The sequence below is a fragment of the Mauremys mutica genome, unplaced genomic scaffold (genome assembly GCF_020497125.1).
Source record: "Mauremys mutica isolate MM-2020 ecotype Southern unplaced genomic scaffold, ASM2049712v1 Super-Scaffold_277, whole genome shotgun sequence".
In the NCBI taxonomy this organism is placed as follows: domain Eukaryota; kingdom Metazoa; phylum Chordata; order Testudines; family Geoemydidae; genus Mauremys; species Mauremys mutica.
In genome coordinates this window covers 600,744-621,192 of record NW_025423355.1, presented here as the reverse complement: position 1 = coordinate 621,192, position 20,449 = coordinate 600,744, and the positions used below count along the sequence as shown (strand labels likewise).

The 20,449-nt window shown below is 67.2% G+C and overlaps 2 protein-coding genes across 8 annotated transcripts in view; one reads left to right on the top strand and one right to left on the bottom strand.

The window, feature by feature from the left end:
* The first annotated feature begins 1,739 nt into the window (after positions 1-1,739).
* Positions 1,740-16,759, top strand: LOC123361517 (protein mono-ADP-ribosyltransferase TIPARP-like). Its single transcript, XM_045001461.1, has 6 exons — positions 1,740-2,066; positions 7,017-7,613; positions 10,196-10,358; positions 11,409-11,596; positions 11,682-11,927; positions 15,277-16,759. The coding sequence occupies exons 2-6, from the start codon at positions 7,054-7,056 to the stop codon at positions 15,725-15,727; spliced, it is 1,608 nt and encodes a 535-aa protein (XP_044857396.1). The 5' UTR covers positions 1,740-2,066; positions 7,017-7,053; the 3' UTR covers positions 15,728-16,759.
* A 1,922-nt stretch (positions 16,760-18,681) lies between these two features.
* CHD3 (chromodomain helicase DNA binding protein 3) overlaps positions 18,682-20,449 on the bottom strand; it is a 63,325-nt gene continuing 61,557 nt past the window's right edge. For 6 of the 7 annotated variants that reach the window (XM_045001482.1, XM_045001484.1, XM_045001487.1 and 3 more), the window contains 3 exons: positions 19,955-20,118; positions 19,708-19,825; positions 18,682-19,071 (listed from right to left, as the gene is read on the bottom strand). In XM_045001482.1, coding sequence (XP_044857417.1) covers positions 18,968-19,071; positions 19,708-19,825; positions 19,955-20,118 — 386 coding nt within the window. In that variant the 3' untranslated portion in view covers positions 18,682-18,967. The remainder of the gene's footprint in view (positions 19,072-19,707; positions 19,826-19,954; positions 20,119-20,449) is intronic. The other variant, XM_045001489.1, reaches the window with a different exon arrangement.

Sequence of the window (20,449 nt, the reverse complement as noted above, 5' to 3'; positions counted from 1 at the left end):
TGAAATCCACTCCAGGAATCTGTGATCCACTCCAGGAATCTGTGATCCGCTGAATTATTGTAAGTAGATCTAAATTGGCACCTTTCTTTCTAGAGAAATCCACTCCAGGAATCTGTGATCCGCTGAATTATTTTAATTTTCATCTAAATTGGCACCTTTCTTTCTAGTGAAATCCACTCCAGGAATCTGCGATCCGCTGAATTATTGTAAGTAGATCTAAATTGGCACCTTTCTTTCTAGAGAAATCCACTCCAGGAATCTGTGATCCGCTGAATTATTTTAATTTTCATCTAAATTGGCACCTTTCTTTCTAGTGAAATCCACTCCAGGAATCTGTGATCCGCTGAATTATTTTAATTTTAATCTAAATTGGCACCTTTCTTTCTAGTGGAATCCACTCCAGGAATCTGTGATCCGCTGACTTATTTTTAATTTTAATCTAAATTGGCACCTTTCTTTCTAGTGAAATCCACTCCAGGAATCTGTGATCCACTCCAGGAATCTGTGATCCGCTGAATTATTGTAAGTAGATCTAAATTGGCACCTTTCTTTCTAGAGAAATCCACTCCAGGAATCTGTGATCCGCTGAATTATTTTAATTTTCATCTAAATTGGCACCTTTCTTTCTAGTAAAATCCACTCCAGGAATCTGTGATCCGCTGAATTATTTTTAATTTTAATCTAAATTGGCACCTTTCTTTCTAGTGAAATCCACTCCAGGAATCTGCGATCCGCTGAATTATTGTAAGTAGATCTAAATTGGCACCTTTCTTTCTAGTGAAATCCACTCCAGGAATCTGTGATCCCCTGAATTATTTTAATTTTCATCTAAATTGGCACCTTTCTTTCTAGTGAAATCCACTCCAGGAATCTGTGATCCCCTGAGTTATTTTAATTTTAATCTAAATTGGCACCTTTCTTTCTAGTAAAATCCACTCCAGGAATCTGTGATCCGCTGAATTATTTTAATTTTAATCTAAATTGGCACCTTTCTTTCTAGTAAAATCCACTCCAGAAATCTGTGATCCGCTGAATTATTTTTAATTTTCATCTAAATTGGCACCTTTCTTTCTAGTGAAATCCACTCCAGGAATCTGTGATCCGCTGAATTATTTTTAATTTTCATCTAAATTGGCACCTTTCTTTCTAGTGAAATCCACTCCAGGAATCTGTGATCCGCTGAATTATTTTAATTTTCATCTAAATTGGCACCTTTCTTTCTAGTGAAATCCACTCCAGGAATCTGTGATCCGCTGAATTATTTTAATTTTCATCTAAATTGGCACCTTTCTTTCTAGTGAAATCCACTCCAGGAATCTGTGATCCGCTGAATTATTTTAATTTTAATCTAAATTGGCACCTTTCTTTCTAGTGAAATCCACTCCAGGAATCTGTGATCCGCTGAATTATTGCAAGTCGATCTCAACTGGCACATAGTGAATTTGACCCAAAATTGATCCTCTCCCTGAATCAAAACTAAATCCACCGGTTTCTTTTGAGGGGAAATTGACACACACACACACACACCCCCTCCAAGATCAGTCCTCGTCTCCATTTCTTTTTTCATTTAAGCCCACTCGGGCCTCCGCTTCCTTTCTCCTCCCCGTGTGCGGAGAAAAGGAAAGCGAAACCCTGGCTCCCTGCCCGGGGTCCCTCTCACCGTGACTCAGGGCCAGGCCGGGGGAGGAGACCAGGAAGCGCTGGGGGGGGTGGGGTGCAAGGGGGGGCGGGACTGAAGACACTTTTCTGCAGGTCGCGAGAAGCTGGTTCTGGCGGGGCCTGGCCCAGTGCTCGGCGCTGCGACCCCCGGCGGGTCGGTGGGGGGGAGAGTGAAACTTACAAGAACTTTTTTGTTGTTGTTTTGTTTTGGTTTTTTTTGGATCGTGGTTGTGTTTTGCCTTCTCCCAACGCATCAGCTCAGGGCCAGGCAGGGGGGGCAGCGCCCCCCCACCCCAAAAAAAAACAATAGCAGAGAAGAGGAAAAAGCTACAAGCAACAGCCCCCCCCCCCTTTGCAGGTGGAAGCTGATCGGAGACAGGTGCGGGGCGGCTCTGGCTGCAAAGGGGGTGAGTGCGGGGGGGGGGGGGACGGCCCCCAAAGGGGGTTGATGGCTTTTTTTGGGGAGGGGAGGGGTCCTGCTCTGTTGGGCGGCGGGGAGCTGAGGTATTGGGGACGGGTCTGGGCTGAGAGCGGGTGCGAGGAGGTGAGAGTGGATGGTTTCCGGAAAGCTGGGAGCCGGGACTCCTGGGTTCTTTCCCTGGCTCTGGGAGGGGGGTGGGGGCTGGTGGGTTACAGCAGGGGGGGCTGGGAGCCAGGACTCCTGGGTTCTCTCCCCGGCGCTGGGAGGGGAGTGGGGGCTGGTGGGTTAGAGCAGGGGGGGGCTGGGAGCCGGGACTCCTGGGTTCTCTCCCCGCCCCATGCACTCTGATCTCTGCACCGCTGTTTCCTCTTCCCCAGCGTCTGTCTGTTTTTCTGTAGCAACCCAGCTGCTCCCGCCCCTGTGGCCCGGGGGGGGGTGGTGATATTTCCAGACCTTGCCTCAATTGGGTGTCTCCTGCCCCTCCCACTCCCTGCAGCTGTGCAAACCCAGTTGAAGTGTGTGGGGGGGTGTCACTGAATTACCCTCTCTGCCTTTTCCCCCATTTGATCCGGCCCCCCGAGTCGCAAAACCCTAGCTGGGCCCCTCACTTTTCATCCGCAGAGCTCCGAGGGGGTCAGGCTGGTTATCCCCCTTTTCTGGGTTGGGGGGGGAAACTGAGGCACGGCGTGGGGGAGGGGAGAGACTTGCAGCGGGGGAAGCGGGGCTCAGATCTCGGAATCACGCTCGGCTACAAAGGCTTGTTTCCGGGTTCGACCCTTTAAAAAACAACCCCCCCCCCCACACACTTCTCGTGAGCGCAGACCGGAGCGTCGTCCCGGGACCCGGCCTCGGGACCAGGGAAATGATTCATTTCCCAGCTGTCGAGAGAGGGGAGGGCTGGAGTTTCGAGACTGTTTATGAATCAGTAGGTCAGGCTCCCAGCCGCCCCCCCCCTGCTCTAACCACCAGCCCCCACTCCCCTCCCAGAGCCAGGGAGAGAACCCAGGAGTCCTGGCTCCCAGCCCCTCTGCTCTAACTCACCAGCCCCCACACCCCTCCCAGGGCCGGGGAGAGAACCCAGGAGTCTTGGCTCCCAGCCCCCCCTGCTCTAACCCCCAGCCCCCACTCCCCTCCCAGCGCCGGGGAGAGAACCCAGGAGTCCTGACTCCCAGCCCCCCCCGCCCTAACCCCCAGCCCCCACTCCCCTCCCAGAGCCGGGGAGAGAACCCAGGAGTCCTGGCTCCCAGCACCCCCCACTCCAATCCACCAGCCCCCACTCCCCTCCCAGAGCCGGGCAGAGAACCCAGGAGTCCTGGCTCCCAGCCCCCCCTGCTCCAACCCACCAGCCCCCGCTCCCCTCCCGGAGCCGGGGAGAGAACCCAGGAGTCCTGGCTCCCAGCGCCCACCCCCAAACAGGTCTTATATTGCTTTCCCCAGCCCCCTAAAATACCCCCCCTATGGAGCCATCTCCGTAAGTAGTGGAATGGATCTGGGGGGTGATACCTGTACCCCCCATAGCTTCTTGTTGGGGGCAGGTGGTGTCTGATGTCAGTCCTGGGCCCATTGGCCTGCTCTGGAGGTGGCCTGCGGGAGCCAGGGTGAGACCCTACACTGACCAACACCCTGGGTGGAGGAGAGGAGCAGGGTCTGGTGGGTCAGAGCAAGGGGGCCTGGGAGCCAGGACTCCTGGGTTCTCTCCCCGGCTCTGGGAGGGGAGTGGGGGCTGGTGGGTTAGAGCAGTGGGGGCTGGGAGCCAGGACTCCTGGGTTCTCTCCCCGGCTCTGGGAGGGGAGTGGGGGCTGGTGGGTTAGAGCAGGGGGGCTGGGAGCCAGGACTCCTGGGTTCTCTCCCCGGCTCTGGGAGGGGAGTGGGGGCTGGTAGGTTAGAGCAGGGGGGCTGGGAGCCAGGACTCCTGGGTTCTTGCCCCGGCTCTGGGAGAGGAGTGGGGGCTGGTGGGTCAGAGCAGGGGGGGCTGGAAGCCAGGACGCCTGGGTTCTCTCCCCGGATCTGGGAGGGGAGCGGGGGCTGGTGGGTTAGAGCAGGGGGGGCTGGGAGCCAGGACTCCTGGGTTCTCTCCCCGGCTCTGGGAGGGGAGTGGGGGCTGGTGGGTTAGAGCAGGGGGGCTGGGAGCCAGGACTCCTGGGTTCTTGCCCCGGCTCTGGGAGAGGAGTGGGGGCTGGTGGGTCAGAGCAGGGGGGGCTGGGAGCCAGGACGCCTGGGTTCTCTCCCCGGCTCTGGGAGGGGAGTGGGGGCTGGTGGTTAGAGCAGGGGGGCTGGGAGCCAGGACTCCTGGGTTCTCTCCCCGGCTCTGGGAGGGGAGTGGGGGCTGGTGGGTCAGAGCAGGGGGGGCTGGGAGCCAGGACTCCTGGGTTCTCTCCCCGCCTCTGGGAGGGGAGTGGGGGCTGGTGGGTTAGAGCAGGGGGGCTGGGAGCCAGGACTCCTGGGTTCTCTCCCCGGCTCTGGGAGGGGAGTGGGGGCTGGTGGGTTAGAGCAGGGGGGGTGCTGGGAGCCAGGACTCCTGGGTTCGCTCCCTGGCTCTGGGAGAGGAGTGGGGGCTGGTGGGTGAGAGCAGGTGAGGCTGGGAGCCAGGACGCCTGGGTTCTCTCCCCAGCTCTGACAGGGGAGTGGGGGCTGGTGGGTCGGAGCAGGGGGGGCTGGGAGCCAGGACTCCTGGGTTCTCTCCCTGGCTCTGGGAGAGGAGTAGGGGCTGGTGGGTGAGAGCAGGCGAGGCTGGGAGCCAGGACGCCTGGGTTCTCTCCCCAGCTCTGGGAGGGGAGTGGGGGCTGGTGGGTTAGAGCAGGGGGTGCTGGGAGCCAGGACTCCTGGGTTCTTTCCCCGGCTCTGGGCGAGGAGTGGGGGCTGGTGGGTCAGAGCGGGGTGCGGGGGGCTGGGTGCCAGGACTCCTGGGTTCTTTCCCTGGCTGTGGGAGGGGAGTGGGGGCTGGTGGATCAGAGCTGGTGGGGCTGGGAGCCAGGACTCCTGGGAGATGCGACGGATCGGGGACCCCCGTCCCGTGGCCCTCAGGGTTGCTGCTTCTGGGGAGGGCAGGGGGGACAAACGTCCTGGGCTCGGTCCTCAGTGAAGGAAAACGATCCGTCCGGCCGAGGAACAGAGGCGATTGGGCCCTGGTGCGGCCGGGACCCCGTGTCTCAGCTCCGGGGTGAAAGTTAAACTCCCCCCCCCCCCCGCCGCAGCGACAAACACACCGACGCCTCTCGCCAGTTCGCGGCGGTTTCGCCAAACTGTCCCGTTGGCGGCAAAAAGCTTCCCAAAAGGTCAAAACTTTTGGGGGGGGCCAAAAGGATCGAAAGGAGGCGTCGAATTTCCTTCCACGGGACGTGTTTAAAAATCCCCCAAACCTGCTAAAAAAAAATCCGATGGAAATCCGGCGTTTGGTTTGCAGCGGCCTCGTGGTTTTTATTTAACAACGGCCCAAACCTTTATTCCGACCGACTTTGGGTCTGCGTCGTAGGCAGGGCCGCCCGGAGGATTCAGGCGGCCTGGGGTCTTCGGCGGCGGGTCCCAGGCCGGAAGGATCCCCCGCCGTGGGTCTTCGGGGCATTTCGGCGGTGGGTCCCGGGGCCGGAACCCTGCCACCGAATTGCTGCCGAAGACCTGGAGCGGAAGAAGCTCTGGGGGCCCGGCGAGAGTTTTCCGGGTCCCCGGGCAGCCCTGATCGTAGGTGGTTGAAAAATTGCCCAAACATACAACACAAAATGACGATCTATTCGAAACCGCTCCGGGTTGGGCGCTTTTAAAAAAAAACCATTTTTTTAACTGCCCGTGATCTGCAAAACCCACCGCTCTAGTTCCGGTGTCGGCACTTCACCAAGGCCGCGGAAACGGTGGAGAAAATTCAGCCGAGGCACAGAAAGACGGAGGCCGTTTCTCTTCGGTTGGCTTAGCCGCGTCTACTATGCCGGGGCTTCGGTCAGCATAGCCGCGGGGCTGAAGTGGCGTTTTTTTTCCATACCCTTGGCCGGCAAAATACCTCGAGGATTCAAAAGAACGCGGCAAAACGTATCCGCCCTCTTCAGCCGAGTGCGGAGAAGCCGGCAGGTGCCAGGCTCACCGGGGATCAGACACACAGGACGCCGGAAAAAGCATCGGCTCGGGGTTGGTTGGGTTTTTTTGGATTTCCGCCGCACCGGCCTTTTCGAGACGCCGACCTCCAATTTCAGGCGGGACCGGAAGCGGCACCGTTTCTTTCGCCGCCGCGAATCACCGACACTTTCCGTGGTGACCCTTTGTCAACGTGTTTGGGGGCAGAAAAAAGGTCCCCCCCCCGTTTTAAATCAAAGTTTTGGAACCCTAAAGTGGCTTCAAGCTGGGACGGTTTTGTTTGGGAAAATGTCAGAACAGTCCCCCTCTGCCTCCCACACATCGAGACGAAAAATGGGGTGAAACCACCACAAATTCGCAACCGATTTCGGTGTCCCCAGCTGGGCCTTTTTCTTCCAGGGGGGGGGGGGGAGGTTTCAGCTGGAGGATTTGGCACGAAGAGACCTTGGCCCTCTGTGTCTCTGAGCTCTTCCTAAAACACGGGATTTCCGCCAGCTCGAGCCGTCAGTCCCGAATCCCACCCCCCTCAAACGCCCCCGACAGACCCTCGTTAGAGGTGGGGGGGAGGGGGAGAGTCGTCACACCGGCTCAGGCCCATCTCGCTCGGCATCCCGGCTCTGCCAGCGACCGGCACCGACTGAATCGTAGCTGGGAGCCAGGACTCCTGGGTTCTCCCCCCAGCTCCGGGAGGGGAGTGGGGACTAGTGGTTAAAGCGGGAGGGTGGGTGGGAGCCAGGACTCCTGGGTTCTCTCCCGGGCTCTGGGAGGGGAGTGGGGACTAGTGGTTAAAGCGGGAGGGTGGGTGGGAGCCAGGACTCCTGGGTTCTGTCCCCCAGCACTAACCGCTGGTCCCTCTGTCTCCCTTTTTTCCCAGCTCTTCCCTGGAGGCTCGGGCCGCGTCGAGGCGCCCCATGGCGGCCGGCAGTGATGCCCCCGCGGCCCTGCCGCCCGCCCGGCTCGCCCGCCTCAAGCGCTCCCGCCGCTCGGCGATCCGCCTCCCCCTGGCGCTGCGGGCGACGGCCCAGCCGCAGCGGCTCCGCTCTCGTTCCCCGGAGCCGGGGGGCGCCGCCGCCGCCGCCCCCGGCCCGCCCTCCCCGGCCCCGGCGCCCCCCGCCGGCGACCCCGACGGGGTGGAGCTGGCGCTGCGGGAGGCGGAGGCGGCGGCGCCGGCCCCCGAGGCCGGGCCCGGGTGCGAGGAGCTGACCCTGGACCAGCTGCTGGAGATGGTGGCCCAGCTGGAGTACCACACCCACCCCCAGGACGGGGTGGAGATCTGCCCCCTCTTCCTCCTGGGCTGCTGCTTCGCCGGGGCCGCCTGCCCCCAGCACCACACCCGCCTGCCCTACCACTGGCAGCTCTGGCAGACGGCCCCCCTGCCCCCCGGCTGGCGGAGCGTCGGGCCGGAGGCCCACGAGACGCTGGAGCGGCTCTACAGCGACCCCGAGCGCAGCCTGGTGCGGGCCTCCTACCGGTGAGTGCGCGGCCCGGACGCCTGGGTTCTCTGCCCGGCTCTGGGAGCGGAGGGGGGGCTGGTGGGTCAGAGCAGGGCGGGCTGGGAGCCAGGACTCCTGGGTTCTCTCCCCGGCTCTGGGAGGGGAATGGGGGCTGGTGGGTCAGAGCAGGGGGGGCTGGGAGCCCGGACTCCTGGGTTCTCTCCCCGGCTCTGGGAGGGGAGGGGGGGCTGGTGGGTCAGAGCGGGCGGGGCTGGGAGCCAGGACTCCTGGGTTCTCCCCCCGGGTCTGGGAGGGGAGTGGGGGCTGGTGGGTCAGAGCAGTGGGGGCTGGGAGCCAGGACTCCTGGGTTCTCGCCCCGCGCTGGGAGGGGACTGGGGGCTGGTGGTTAGAGCGGGGAGGGGCTGGGAGCCCGGACTCCTGGGTTCTCTCCCTGGCTCTGGGAGGGGAGTGGGGGCTGGTGGGTTAGAGCAGGGGGGGCTGGGAGCCAGGACTCCTGGGTTCTCTCCCCGGCTCTGGGAGGGGAGTGGGGGCTGGTGGGTTAGAGCAGGGGGGGCTGGGAGCCAGGACTCCTGGGTTCTCTCCCCGGCTCTGGGAGGGGAGCGGGGGCTGGTGGTTAGAGCGGGGGGGGGCTGGGAGCCAGGACTCCTGGGTTCTTTCCCTGGCACTGGGAGGGGAGTGGGGGCTGGTGGGTCAGAGCAGGGGGGGCTGGGAGCCAGGACTCCTGGGTTCTCCCCCCGGGTCTGGGAGGGGAGTGGGGGCTGGTGGGTCAGAGCAGTGGGGGCTGGGAGCCAGGACTCCTGGGTTCTCGCCCCGCGCTGGGAGGGGACTGGGGGCTGGTGGTTAGAGCGGGGAGGGGCTGGGAGCCCGGACTCCTGGGTTCTCTCCCTGGCTCTGGGAGGGGAGTGGGGGCTGGTGGGTCAGAGCGGGCGGGGCTGGGAGCCAGGACTCCTGGGTTCTTTCCCTGGCACTGGGAGGGGAGTGGGGGCTGGTGGGTCAGAGCAGGGGGGGCTGGGAGCCAGGACTCCTGGGTTCTCCCCCCGGGTCTGGGAGGGGAGTGGGGGCTGGTGGTTAGAGCAGGGGGGCCGGGAGCCAGGACTCCTGGGTTCTCTCCCCGGCTCTGGGAGGGGACTGGGGGCTGGTGGTTAGAGCGGGGGGGGGGGGGGGACTGGGAGCCAGGACTCCTGGGTGGTTTGTTTAATGTCCCCGAGTTACCTCAGTTGGTGTGGGGCTGGGGCAGGGTGAGGGGTGGACGTCGGGCGGGCAGGAAGGGGGAACACACGGGGGCAGATGGGGGGGTTCATTGGGACACGGGAGGGGGGCAGGCTGGGGTCCAGGCCGGGGGGGTCACCTGGGGTCGCAGTTCTCATCCAGGGGCCCGGGCCCCCGATGCTGCCAGCCCGGGCGGTAGCCGACGCCGGAGCACTGGGGGGCGGGGGGGCTCCCGGCAGGTGCCCTGTTTGCGGCCCCCTAACGCCGGCCCCGTTCTTGGGGCACCGCTGGGCCAGAGCACGTGGGGGGGACGGGGGGGCTGAGAGCGGTTGAGAGCCCCTGACCGAGGGGCACCACGGGCCTTTGTGCCTGAGCCTGGGGGCTCTGGGGTGGGTGTGGGGCCGTGTTTCAGGGCACTGGGGGGCTGGCAATTGGGGGCAAATGGGAAGCAGTGGGGCAGCTTCTGGGAGCATGGGGGGCAGCGGGGCAGGGTTTGCGGGTTTGGGGGAGCGTGTGGGGCAGTGGCTGGGATGGGGGCTGGCGGTGTGGGGGGAACGGGGCCGTGGGGCAGGGTTTGGGGGCAGGGTTTGCGGGTTTGGGGGAGCGTGTGGGGCAGTGGCTGGGATGGGGGACTGGCGGTGTGGGGGGAACGGGGCCGTGGGGCAGGGTTTGGGGGCAGGGTTTGGGGGTTTGGGGGAGCGTGTGGGGCAGTGGCTGGGATGGGGGCTGGCGGTGTGGGGGGAACGGGGCCGTGGGGCAGGGTTTGCGGGTTTGGGGGCGCGTGTGGGGCAGTGGCTGGGATGGGGGCTGGCGGTGTGGGGGGAACGGGGCCGTGGGGCAGGGTTTGGGGGCAGGGTTTGGGGGAGCGTGTGGGGCAGTGGCTGGGATGGGGGCTGGCGGTGTGGGGGGAACGGGGCCGTGGGGCAGGGTTTGGGGGCAGGGTTTGCGGGTGTGGGGGAGCGTGTGGGGCAGTGGCTGGGATGGGGGCTGGCAGTGTGGGGGGAACGGGGCCGTGGGGCAGGGTTTGGGGGCAGGGTTTGCGGGTTTGGGGGAGCGTGTGGGGCAGTGGCTGGGATGGGGGCTGGCAGTGTGGGGGGAACGGGGCAGTGGGGCAGGTTTTGGGGGCAGGGTTTGCGGGTTTGGGGGAGCGTGTGGGGCAGTGGCTGGGATGGGGGCTGGCGGTGTGGGGGGAACGGGGCCGTGGGGCAGGGTTTGGGGGAATAGGGGGTAGCAGGGCAGGCCGTGCGGGGTGAAGGCACTGGCCGTTTAGGGGGCAGTGAGTGGGTATTGGGGGGCAGTGGGGGGGGAGGGGTGGGCCGGTCCCGGCCCCGGGGATGGGGGGCAGCCCCCCGTGACCCCCCCGGTGACCCCGTCTCCCCTCGGCCCGCAGGGGCGTCACCTTCGACATCGACCTGGTGGCCATGCAGGTGCGGGACAGCCGGAGCTTCACCCGCGTGCGGCGCCTCGGCACCTCCCCGGCGCCCGGCGCCCCCCTCGGCACCACCCACGTCCACTACTGGCGGGCGCTCGGCGGCTGGCAGCCCTACGGCCAGGTGCGCCGGACGCCGGGGTCCTCCCGCCGCGGGGGCGTGGGGGGGCCGGACGCCTGGGTTCTCTCCGGGGGGGAGGGGGGCTGGGAGCCAGGACGCCTGGGTTCTCTCCGGAGGGGGAGGGGGGCTGGGAGCCAGGACTCCTGGGTTCTCTCCCCGGCTCTGGGAGGGGAGGGGGGCTGGGAGCCAGGACGCCTGGGTTCTCTGCCCGGCTCCGGGGCGGGGGGACAGGGGCTGGGAGCCAGGACTCCTGGGTTCTCTCCCCGGCTCTGGGAGGGGAGTGGGGGCTGGTGGGTTAGAGCAGCGGGGGCTGGGAGCCAGGACTCCTGGGTTCTCTCCCCGGCTCTGGGAGGGGAGTGGGGGCTGGTGGGTTAGAACAGGGGGGCTGGGAGCCAGGACTCCTGGGTTCTCTCCCTGGCTCTGGGAGGGGAGTGGGGGCTGGTGGGTTAGAGCAGGGGGAGCTGGGAGCCAGGACTCCTGGGTTCTCTCCCCGGCTCTGGGAGGGGAGTGGGGCCTGGTGGGTTAGAGCAGGGGGGCTGGGAGCCAGGACTCCTGGGTTCTCTCCCTGGCTCTGGGAGGGGAGGGGGGCTGGGAGCCAGGACTCCTGGGTTCTCTCCCCGGCTCTGGGAGGGGAGTGGGGGCTGGTGGGTTAGAGCAGGGGGGGCCGGGAGCCGGGACTCCTGGGTTCTCTCCCCGGCTCTGGGAGGGGAGTGGGGCCTGGTGGTTAGAGCAGGGGGGGCTGGGAGCCAGGACTCCTGGGTTCTCTCCCCGGCTCTGGGAGGGCAGTGCGGGCTGGTGGATTAGAGCAGGGGGGCCTGGGAGCCAGGACTCCTGGGTTCTCTGCCCGGCTCCGGGGGGGGGGACGGGGGCTGGGAGCCAGGACTCCTGGGTTCTCTGCCCGGCTCTGGGAGGGGACGGGGGCTGGGAGCCAGGACTCCTGGGTTCTCTCCCTGGCTCTGGGAGGGGAGGGGGGCTGGGAGCCAGGACTCCTGGGTTCTCTGCCCAGCTCTGGGAGGCGCGTGGGCCGCTGACCCCTCCCCTCTGTGCCCCCAGCCCTTCGCCCAGAGCATCGAGGCGGCGCTGCGGAGCGGCCAGCAGGAGGCGCTGTGCTCCACGGCCGAGCACAGCTACCAGCTGAACCTGCGGGCCGGCTACCAGCGCAACCTGGCCACGGGCACCGTGCGGCCCCTGTGCGCCCGGCCCGCCTTCCGCGCCCCCGCCCTGCTGCTGCCGGAGCTACGGTAACGCTCCCCCCCCCGCCCGGCACACCGCGCTCCCCCCCCCCCCCCGAGCCCGGCCCCCTGACCCCCTGCCTTGCACCCGCAGGACGCTCTCCGGCAGCCTGGCCCTGGCCCCCCCGCCGGCCCCGGGCCCCCTCCCGGCGCAGCCCTACCCCGAGACCTGGGGGCCGCTGGCCCCCGAGCGGGACTGGCAGCAGGCGCCCGTGGCGGTGGAGGAGCGCGGCTACCGGCTCATCTACGGGCTGTTCCACAAGAGCCTGCCCGAGGCGCGGTACCGGCTGGAGCGGGTCTGGCGGGTGCAGAACCCCTTCCTGTGGGACAAGTACAAGCGGTGAGTGCCCCCCGCGCCCCCCCAGATCAATCGCCTGCCCCCCCGCGCCCCCCAGATCGATCGCCAGCCCCCCTGTGCCCCCAGATCAATCCCCAGCCCCCCCGCGCCCCCCAGATATATCCCCTGTGCCCCGCGCCCCCCAGATCGATCGCCAGCCCCCCCGCGCCCCCCTGATCCATCCCCTGCCCCCTGTGTGCCCCGCGCCCCCCAGATCGATCCCCAGCCCCCCCGCGCCCCCCAGATCGATCCCCTGTGCCCCGTGTGCCCTGCGCCCCCCAGATTGATCCCCAGCACCCCCGCGCCCCCAGATCGATCCCCAGCCCCCCCTGTGCCCCCCAGATCGATCCCCTGTGCCCCCTGTGTGCCCTGCACCCCCCAGATCTATCCCCCGCCCCCCCCCACGCCCCCCAGATCAATCCCCAGCCCCCCCGCACCCCCCAGATCTATCCCGTGCCCCCTGTGTGCCCTGCGCCCCCCAGATCCATCCCCAGCCCCCCCGCGCCCCCCAGATCGATCCCCTGTGCCCCCTGTGTGCCCTGCGCCCCCAGATCGATCCCCAGCCCCCCTGCGCCCCCCAGATCGATCCCCAGCCCCCCTGCGCCCCCCAGATCGATCCCCAGCCCCCCCGTGCCCCCCAGATCTATCCCCTGTGCCCCCTGTGTGCCCTGCGCCCCCCAGATCGATCCCCAGCCCCCCCGTGCCCCCCAGATCGATCCCCAGCCCCCCTGCGCCCCCCAGATAGATCCCGAGCCCCCCGCGCCCCCCAGATCTATCCCCTGTGCCCCGCGCCCCCCAGATCGATCCCCAGCCCCCCCCCCGCCCCCCAGATCGATCCCCAGCCCCCCGGTGCCCCCCAGATCGATCCCCAGCCCCCCCGCGCTCCCCAGATCTATCCCCCGCACCCCCTGCGCCCCCCAGATCGCTCCCCAGCCCCCCCCGTGCCCGCCAGATCTATCCCGTGCCCCGTGTGCCCTGCGCCCCCCAGATCGATCCCCAGCCCCCCCTGTGCCCCCCAGATCTATCCCCTGTGCCCCCCTGTGCCCCCCAGATTGATCCCCTGTGCCCCCAGATCAATCACCAGCCTCCCCGCGCCCCCCAGATCTATCCCCTGTGCCCCCCAGATCGATCCCCAGCCCCCCCGCGCCCCCCAGATCTATCCCCTGTGCCCCCTGTGTGCCCTGCACCCCCAGATCGATCCCCAGCCCCCCCGTGCCCCCCAGATCTATCCCCAGCACCCCCCCCGCCCCCCAGATCGATCCCCAGCCCCCCCGCGCCCGCCAGATCTATCCCGTGTGCCCTGCGCCCCCCAGATCGATCCTCAGCCCCCCCTGTCCCCCCGATCTATCCCCTGCCGCCCCCGTGCCCCCAGATCGATCCCCAGCCCCCCCGTTTCCCCCAGATCTATCCCCTGTGCCCCCCGTGCCCCCCAGATCGATCCCCAGCCCCCTGTGTGCCCTGCACCCCCCAGATCTATCCCCAGCCCCCCCTGTGCCCCCCAGATCAATCCCCAGCCCCCCCGCGCCCCCCCGCTCGATCCCCAGCCCCCCCTGTGCCCCCAGATCAATCCCCAGCCCCCCCGCGCCCCCCAGATCTATCCCCTGTGCCCCCTGTGTGCCCTGCACCCCCAGATCGATCCCCAGCCCCCCCGCGCCCCCCAGATCTATCCCCTGTGCCCCCTGTGTGCCCTGCGCCCCCCAGATCAATCCCCAGCCCCCCCGTGCCCCCCAGATCGATCCACAGCCCCCCCGCACCCACCAGGTCTATCCCGTGCCCCCCCGCGCCCCCCAGATCGATCCCCAGCCCCCCCGCGCCCCCAGCTCGACCCCCCGCCCCCCCCCGCCCCCCCGATCGATCCCCTGTGCCCCGTGTGCCCTGCGCCCCCCAGATCGATCCCCAGCCCCCCCGCACCCGCCAGATCGATCCCCATCCCCCCCCGTGCCCCCCAGATCGATCCCCCGCCCCCCCTGCGCCCCCCAGATCGATCCCCAGCCCCCCTGCGCGCCCGCCAGATCTATCCCGTGCCCCGTGTGCCCTGCGCCCCCCCAGATCTATCCCCAGCCCCCCCGCGCGCCCGCCAGATCTATCCCCTGCGCCCCCAGATCTATCCCCAGCACCCCCCGCGCCCCCCAGATCGATCCCCAGCCCCCCCTGTGCCCCCCAGATCAATCCCCAGCCCCCCCGCGCCCCCAGATCTATCCCCTGTTCCCCCTGTGTGCCCTGCGCCCCCCAGATCGATCCCCAGCCCCCCCGTGCCCCCCAGATCTATCCCCAGCCCCCCCCGCACCCCCCAGATCGATCCCCTGTGCCCCCTGTGTGCCCTGCGCCCCCCAGATCGATCCCCAGCCCCCCCGTGCCCCCCAGATCGATCCCCTGCACCCCCCGCACCCGCCAGATCGATCCCCAGCCCCCCCCGCGCCCCCCAGATCTATCCCCAGCACCCCCTGCACCCCCCAGATCTATCCTGTGCCCCGTGTGCCCTGCGCCCCCCAGATCGATCCCCAGCCCCCCCTGTCCCCCCAGATCTATCCCCTGCCGCCCCCGTGCCCCCCAGATCTATCCCCTGCACCCCCCAGATTGATCCCCAGCCCCCCCGTGTGCCCTGCGCCCCCCAGATCGATCCCCTGCCCCCCAGCTCTACCCCCTGCCCCCTGCGCCCCCCAGCTCTATCCCCTGCCCCCTGTGTGCCCTGTGCCCCCCAGATCTATCCCCTGCACCCAGCCCCTCCCCCTGGGCACAGAACCCCTTCCTGTGGGACAGGGACAAGTGGTGAGTGCCCCCCTGCACCCTCCACCCCCAGCTCTAACTCCTGCACCCAGCACCCTCTACCTAACCTCTCCCCCTGGGCATCGAACCCCTTCCTGTGGGACAGGGACAAATGGAAGGGTGCCCAGCTCTAACCACCAGCCCCCACTCCCCTCCCAGCACCGGGGAGAGAACCCAGGAGTCCTGGCTCCCAGCCCCGCCCCCCCGCTCTAACCACCAGCCGCCACTCCCCTCCCAGAGCCGGGGAGAGAACCCAGGAGTCCTGGCTCCCAGCCCCCCCCCGCTCTAACCACCAGCCGCCACTCCCCTCCCAGCACCGGGGAGAGAACCCAGGAGTCCTGGCTCCCAGCCCCCCCTGCTCTAACCACCAGCCCCAGCTCCCCTCCCAGCACTGGGGAGAGAACCCAGGAGTCCTGGCTCCCAGCCCCCCTGCTCTAACCCACCAGCCCCCGCTCCCCTCCCAGAGCCGGGGAGAGAACCCAGGAGTCCTGGCTCCCAGCCCCCAACCCCCGCTCTAACCCACCAGCCCCCGCTCCCCTCCCGGAGCCGGGGCGAGAACCCAGGAGTCCGGTGTCTCCCCCTGCAGGAAGCAGAGCCACATGAGCCGGCAGCTGTCCCCGGAGCAGCGGCTGCGGAACGAGCGCCACCTCTTCCACGGCACGTCGGCGGGCGCGGTGCCGGCCATCTGCAAACACAACCTGGACCCCCGGCTGGCGGGGAAACACGCCGCCCTCTACGGGCAGGGCAGCTACTTCGCCCGGCGGGCCAGCTACTCCCACCGCTACGCCCCCCCCGCCGAGGCCGGCCTGCGCCACGTCTTCCTCTGCAAGGTGCTGGTGGGGCGCTCGGCCCCGGGGCAGCCGGCCCTGCGCCGGCCCCCGCCCCTGGCCCCCGGCGACCCGGCCGGCGACCTGTACGACTCGTGCGTGGACAGCCTGAGCGAGCCCCAGGTCTACGTGGTCTTCGACAACGACCAGTGCTACCCCTACTTCCTGCTCCAGTACCGCGAGCTGGAGGAGGTGGTGAAGCTGGACTGAGCCGGGGGGGACGGGGGGAGAACCCAGGAGTCCTGCCGCCGCTGGCGGAGTGAGGCGGGGGACAGGACGTCCCATGGCAGGGGCGTGATTGCCCTGGGTTGGGTCCAGCCGGAAGTGATGTCACTAGGCCCAACCCGTCTGCCCAGGGTCCAGCAGGAAGTGATGTCATTCTACAGCAGGCTGTGATGTCACTGGACTGAACCCAGCCCTTCAGGGTCCCACAGGAAGTGACATCATGCTACAGAGCTCCAGCAGGCTGTGATGTCATTCTACAGCAGGCTGTGATGTCACTGGACCGGACCCAGCCCTTCAGAGGTCCCGCAGGAAGTGACATCATGCTACAGAGCTCCAGCAGGAAGTGATGTCATTCTACAGCAGGCTGTGATGTCACTGAACCGGACCCAGCCCTTCAGAGGTCCCGCAGGAAGTGACGTCATGCTACAGAGCTCCAGCAGGAAGTGATGTCACTAGGCCCAACCCATCTGCCCAGGGTCCAGCAGGAAGTGATGTCATTCTACAGCAGGCTGTGATGTCACTGGACTGGACCCAGCCGCTTGGTATCCCTTGGGAAGTGACATCATGCTACAGAGCTCCAGCAGGAAGTGACGTCATTCTACAGCAGGCTGTGATGTCACTGGTCCGGACCCAGCCCTTCAGGGGTCCCGCAGGAAGTGATGTCATGCTACGGGGCTCCAGCAGGAAGTGACGTCCGCCAATGGGCTTGGCTGCCCGCATGTCACGTATGAAGGCTGCGCCTGGCCATGATGTCATTACGGAGCCAACCAATGGGGTGCGGGATCAGTGGGAGGCCACACCCGCTCTCACAAACCAGCTTCTGATTGGGAGCAAACTGAGTCAACAACGCGTGGCCGGCAGGGGGCCCCCCCTCCCACTTTGCCAAACCAGCTCCCGATTGGCCGGGAAGGCTGCCACACTGGGCTCGAACCCGGCACCTGCCTCCGGGCGTCTCCTGCTGCTTTACCAAGGGGGGGAGGGGGGAAGCTGGTTGTAGGGCCCAGGCCTGGGCCTGGCTGTGGGGCCCCCCCAGCAATAAACCAGGTGCGGAGCTCAGGCCGTGACGTCCGTGTGCTCTGTGGGGCGGGGCCCGAACCAACCGTGCCTCAGTTTCCCCACCCGGCTCTTTCTTTCCAGCCAGGGGCTGAGCGCCCCCCCATGGAGCAGAGCCGGGGGGGGGCGGGTGTTTCTCCCCCCCTCCGCTAGCAGCTCCTGGTTCCTGGCAGGGGTCCCCGTTCCCCAAGACAACTGGGCCCCCTCGGTCCAGCACCCGGGGGGGCTGCTTCCTTTCACCAACCCCCGGCTCCACCTGCCCCGTGGCCCCCGCCAGCGCCTCGCTGCCCCCCCCACCTCGACTGCACCGCGCCCCCCCCTCCCCCCACCAACGCAGCGTATGGGGGAGCGGAGGTGGGAGTAGAGCACCACAGGGGTCCCTGCCGGCTGGGGAGAGAACCCAGGAGTCCTGGCTCCCAGGCCCCCCCCTCTTTTCACCCAGGGGGTCCTGCCTTTCTGCTCCAGTTTGGAGCCGTTTACACGGGGCGGGGGGGGGTTTCCTCTCCAGTAAGGCCCTCACACCTGTACCCCCGTCCCCTCAGCGCCGGGGGTTTGTGCCGGCACACACAGGGCCGGGCTGGATGCTGCTCGGCGGCCCAGCCCCGGTTCCTCCTGGCATCGCCCGCGGGGTCGTTACACTGACGCCCAGCGCCTCCCTGAGCCCCCTGCAAACCCCCCCTCGACGTGCGACCAGGCGGGAGCGGCCCCGTGGTCCCAGCCTCCGCCCCCACCCCCCCGGTGCCCGGTTTGTTCGGTGACGCCCGCGCCCGGTTTGCCACGATGGGGCCGGCGGCTGCTCCGGGATCGAGTCGGAGGCGACGCCGGCGCCGGCCGGGCGGGTTTGCCCCGATTCAGCCCTGGTGGAGGTTGGGACAGGCCGCCCCGGGAAATGGTTACTGGGTGCGTCTGCAGGACCGGCTACGTGGGGCAGGGGGGGAGAGACCAGTGTGGGGGAGCAGTGGGGGCGGGGGGGCGACCGGGCAGAGTGAAGAGGGGTGCGGGGACAGACTGGGCGCAGCGGGACGGCCACGTGGGCACATGGCGTTAGCCAGGCGGGCGTGTGTGGCCAGGGGGACAAGGACAGGCGGGCGCACGGGGACGGACAGGTGCGTGGGGACAGGCGGACGTGCAGGGATGGAGGGGTGGGTGCAGGGGGGGGCAGACAGGTGCGTGGGGACAGGCGGGAACAGGCCGGCATGAGGGGACAGACAGGTGCATGGGGACAGGACAGGCGTGTGGGGACAGGCGGGTGCACGGGAACCGGACAAGTGTGTGGGGACAGGGGAACAGGCAGGCGTGAGGAGATGAACAGGTGTGTGAGGATAGGGGGTTGCGTGAAGAGGGACAGGTGTGTGGGAACAGGCGGGTGCACGGGGACCAGACAGGTGTGTGGGGACAGGCGGGTGCACGGGGACCAGACAGGTGTGTGGGGACAGGCGGGAACAGGCCGGCATGAGGGGACGGACAGGTGTGTGGGGACAGGCGGGAGCAGGCCGGCATGAGGGGACGGACAGGTGTGTGGGGACCGGGGTGTGTGTGGGGACGGGGTTGCGTGAAGAGGCACAGGTGTGAGGGGGGCTAGGGAGGTCTTTGGGGAGCAGCTCCCCGTTGTGGGGGCACGGGGGGGGGGTAGGGAGACCCCCCCGTCCCCCCGCAAACACAGCCGGAGGCGGGGTCACGTAGCCAAGGAAACGGTGCCTTTATTCCGCGCGGTTTAAACAAGAAGTGATGCGAACTGGCGACAATCCGGAGTGACTCCCGGCGCGCTCCCCCCCCCCCGCCCAGCCCCCCGCCCAGCCAGACCGCAGCGAGGTAGAACTGCCCCCCGGCCCCGCTTTGGGAGGGGGGGGGGCGACCTTCCCAGGCCAGGGGGGGGGCTGCCCCCCCAGTGGGGTGCTGAGGGGAGGGCCTGGGGGGGCTGGCGGGGGGCTCCCCATACAGTATGTGTGTATATATATATATATATATTCATATTTATAGAGTAGCCGGCGGGGCGGGGGGCCCAGGGCAGGACCCCCCCTGTCACCCGCCCAGGCTACGTACCCACCCCCCAGGAGATGGGGGGGGAGCGGGGTCCCGTCTGGATAGAGCAGGGGGGGGCAGGTCTCGTGCCCTCCCCCGGGAAAGAGAGGGGGGGGCTGCCCCCTGCCCGCGGGAGGGAAGGGGTCCCCCTCAGTCGTCGATACAGATCACCTCGCCGGCCCGGGGCTCCTTCTTCTCCAGGGGGTCGGCGTCCCGCTCCCTCTTCACCAGCACCGGGGGGCCGTTGGTGGCGGCTGCGGGGAAGAGGGGGGGACGGGGGTGAGAAGAGAGAAACCCACCAGCCCCCACTCCCCTCCCAGAGCTGGGAGAGAACCCAGGAGTCCTGGCTCCCAGCCCCCCCTGCTCTAACTACCAGCCCCCACTCCCCTCCCAGAGCCGGGGAGAGAACCCAGGAGTCCTGGCTCCCAGCCCACCCTGCTCTAACCCACCAGCCCCCACTGCCCTCCCAGAGCCGGGGAGAGAACCCAGGAGTCCTGGCTCCCAGCCCCCCGTGCTCTAACTACCAGCCCCCACTCCCCTCCCAGAGCCGGGGAGAGAACCCAGGAGTCCTGGCTCCCGGCCCCCCCTGCTCTAACCCACCAGCCCCCACTGCCCTCCCAGAGCCGGGGAGAGAACCCAGGAGTCCTGGCTCCCGGCCCCCCCTGCTCTAACTACCAGCCCCCACTCCCCTCCCAGAGCCGGGGAGAGAACCCAGGAGTCCTGGCTCCCAGCCCCCCGTGCTCTGACCCACCAGCCCCCACTCCCCTCCCAGAGCCGGGGAGAGAACCCAGGAGTCCTGGCTCCCAGCCCCCCCTGCTCTGACCCACCAGCCCCCACTCCCCTCCCAGAGCCGGGGAGAGAACCCAGGAGTCCTGGACCCGGGGGCTGACCTGTGATGAAGGACCCAGCGGGCATCTGGCTGTAGTTGGCCCCGCCCGTGGGCAGGGCTCCGGCGCTGAAGGAGCCCCCGAAGCTCTGGGGGGTGGCGTACGGGCCCGGTGGGAAGGCCTGGAAGAGAAGGTTGGGGGGGCCGTGAGCTCCCCAGGCCCGTGGGGGGTGGATCAGGGCATTACGAGCCCCCCCCAGGCTGGACGGCGCCCATGGCCCCCCCGTGGCCGAGCCCCCCCCGGGCGTTACCGGGGCCGTCTGCGTCTCGCTGCCCTTGTTGGCCAGGCGGCTGAGGATGCTGCGCTCCGACATCTGGAGGCGGGCGGCGATGGGCGGGATGCGGGACAGCGTGGCCGGCAGGCGCGTCACGTCGGCCTTCATGTCGCTCAGCAGCTCCTCCAGCTGGTTGAGCACTGGGGCGCGGAGAGACAGAGAGAGGGGGGGGAGGCGTCAGGCGGGGGCGCGGGGGCCGGGCCGGCCGCCGGGGCCGAGCCGGCCGGGACGCCCGAGGCAGAGCCGGGCCCTGCCCCGTCTCCCCCAGCCTCCATGGCAGGCCGGCTCGAGTGGGGAGGGACATTACTCCAGAGATACTCGGGGGATACTCGGGAGGAAGAATACTCCAGAGATACTCGGGAGGAAGAATACTCCAGAGATACTCGGGGGATACTCAGGAGGAAGAATACTCCGAATACTCCAGAGATACTCAAGGGATACTCAGGAGAAAAAATACTCCAGAGATACTCG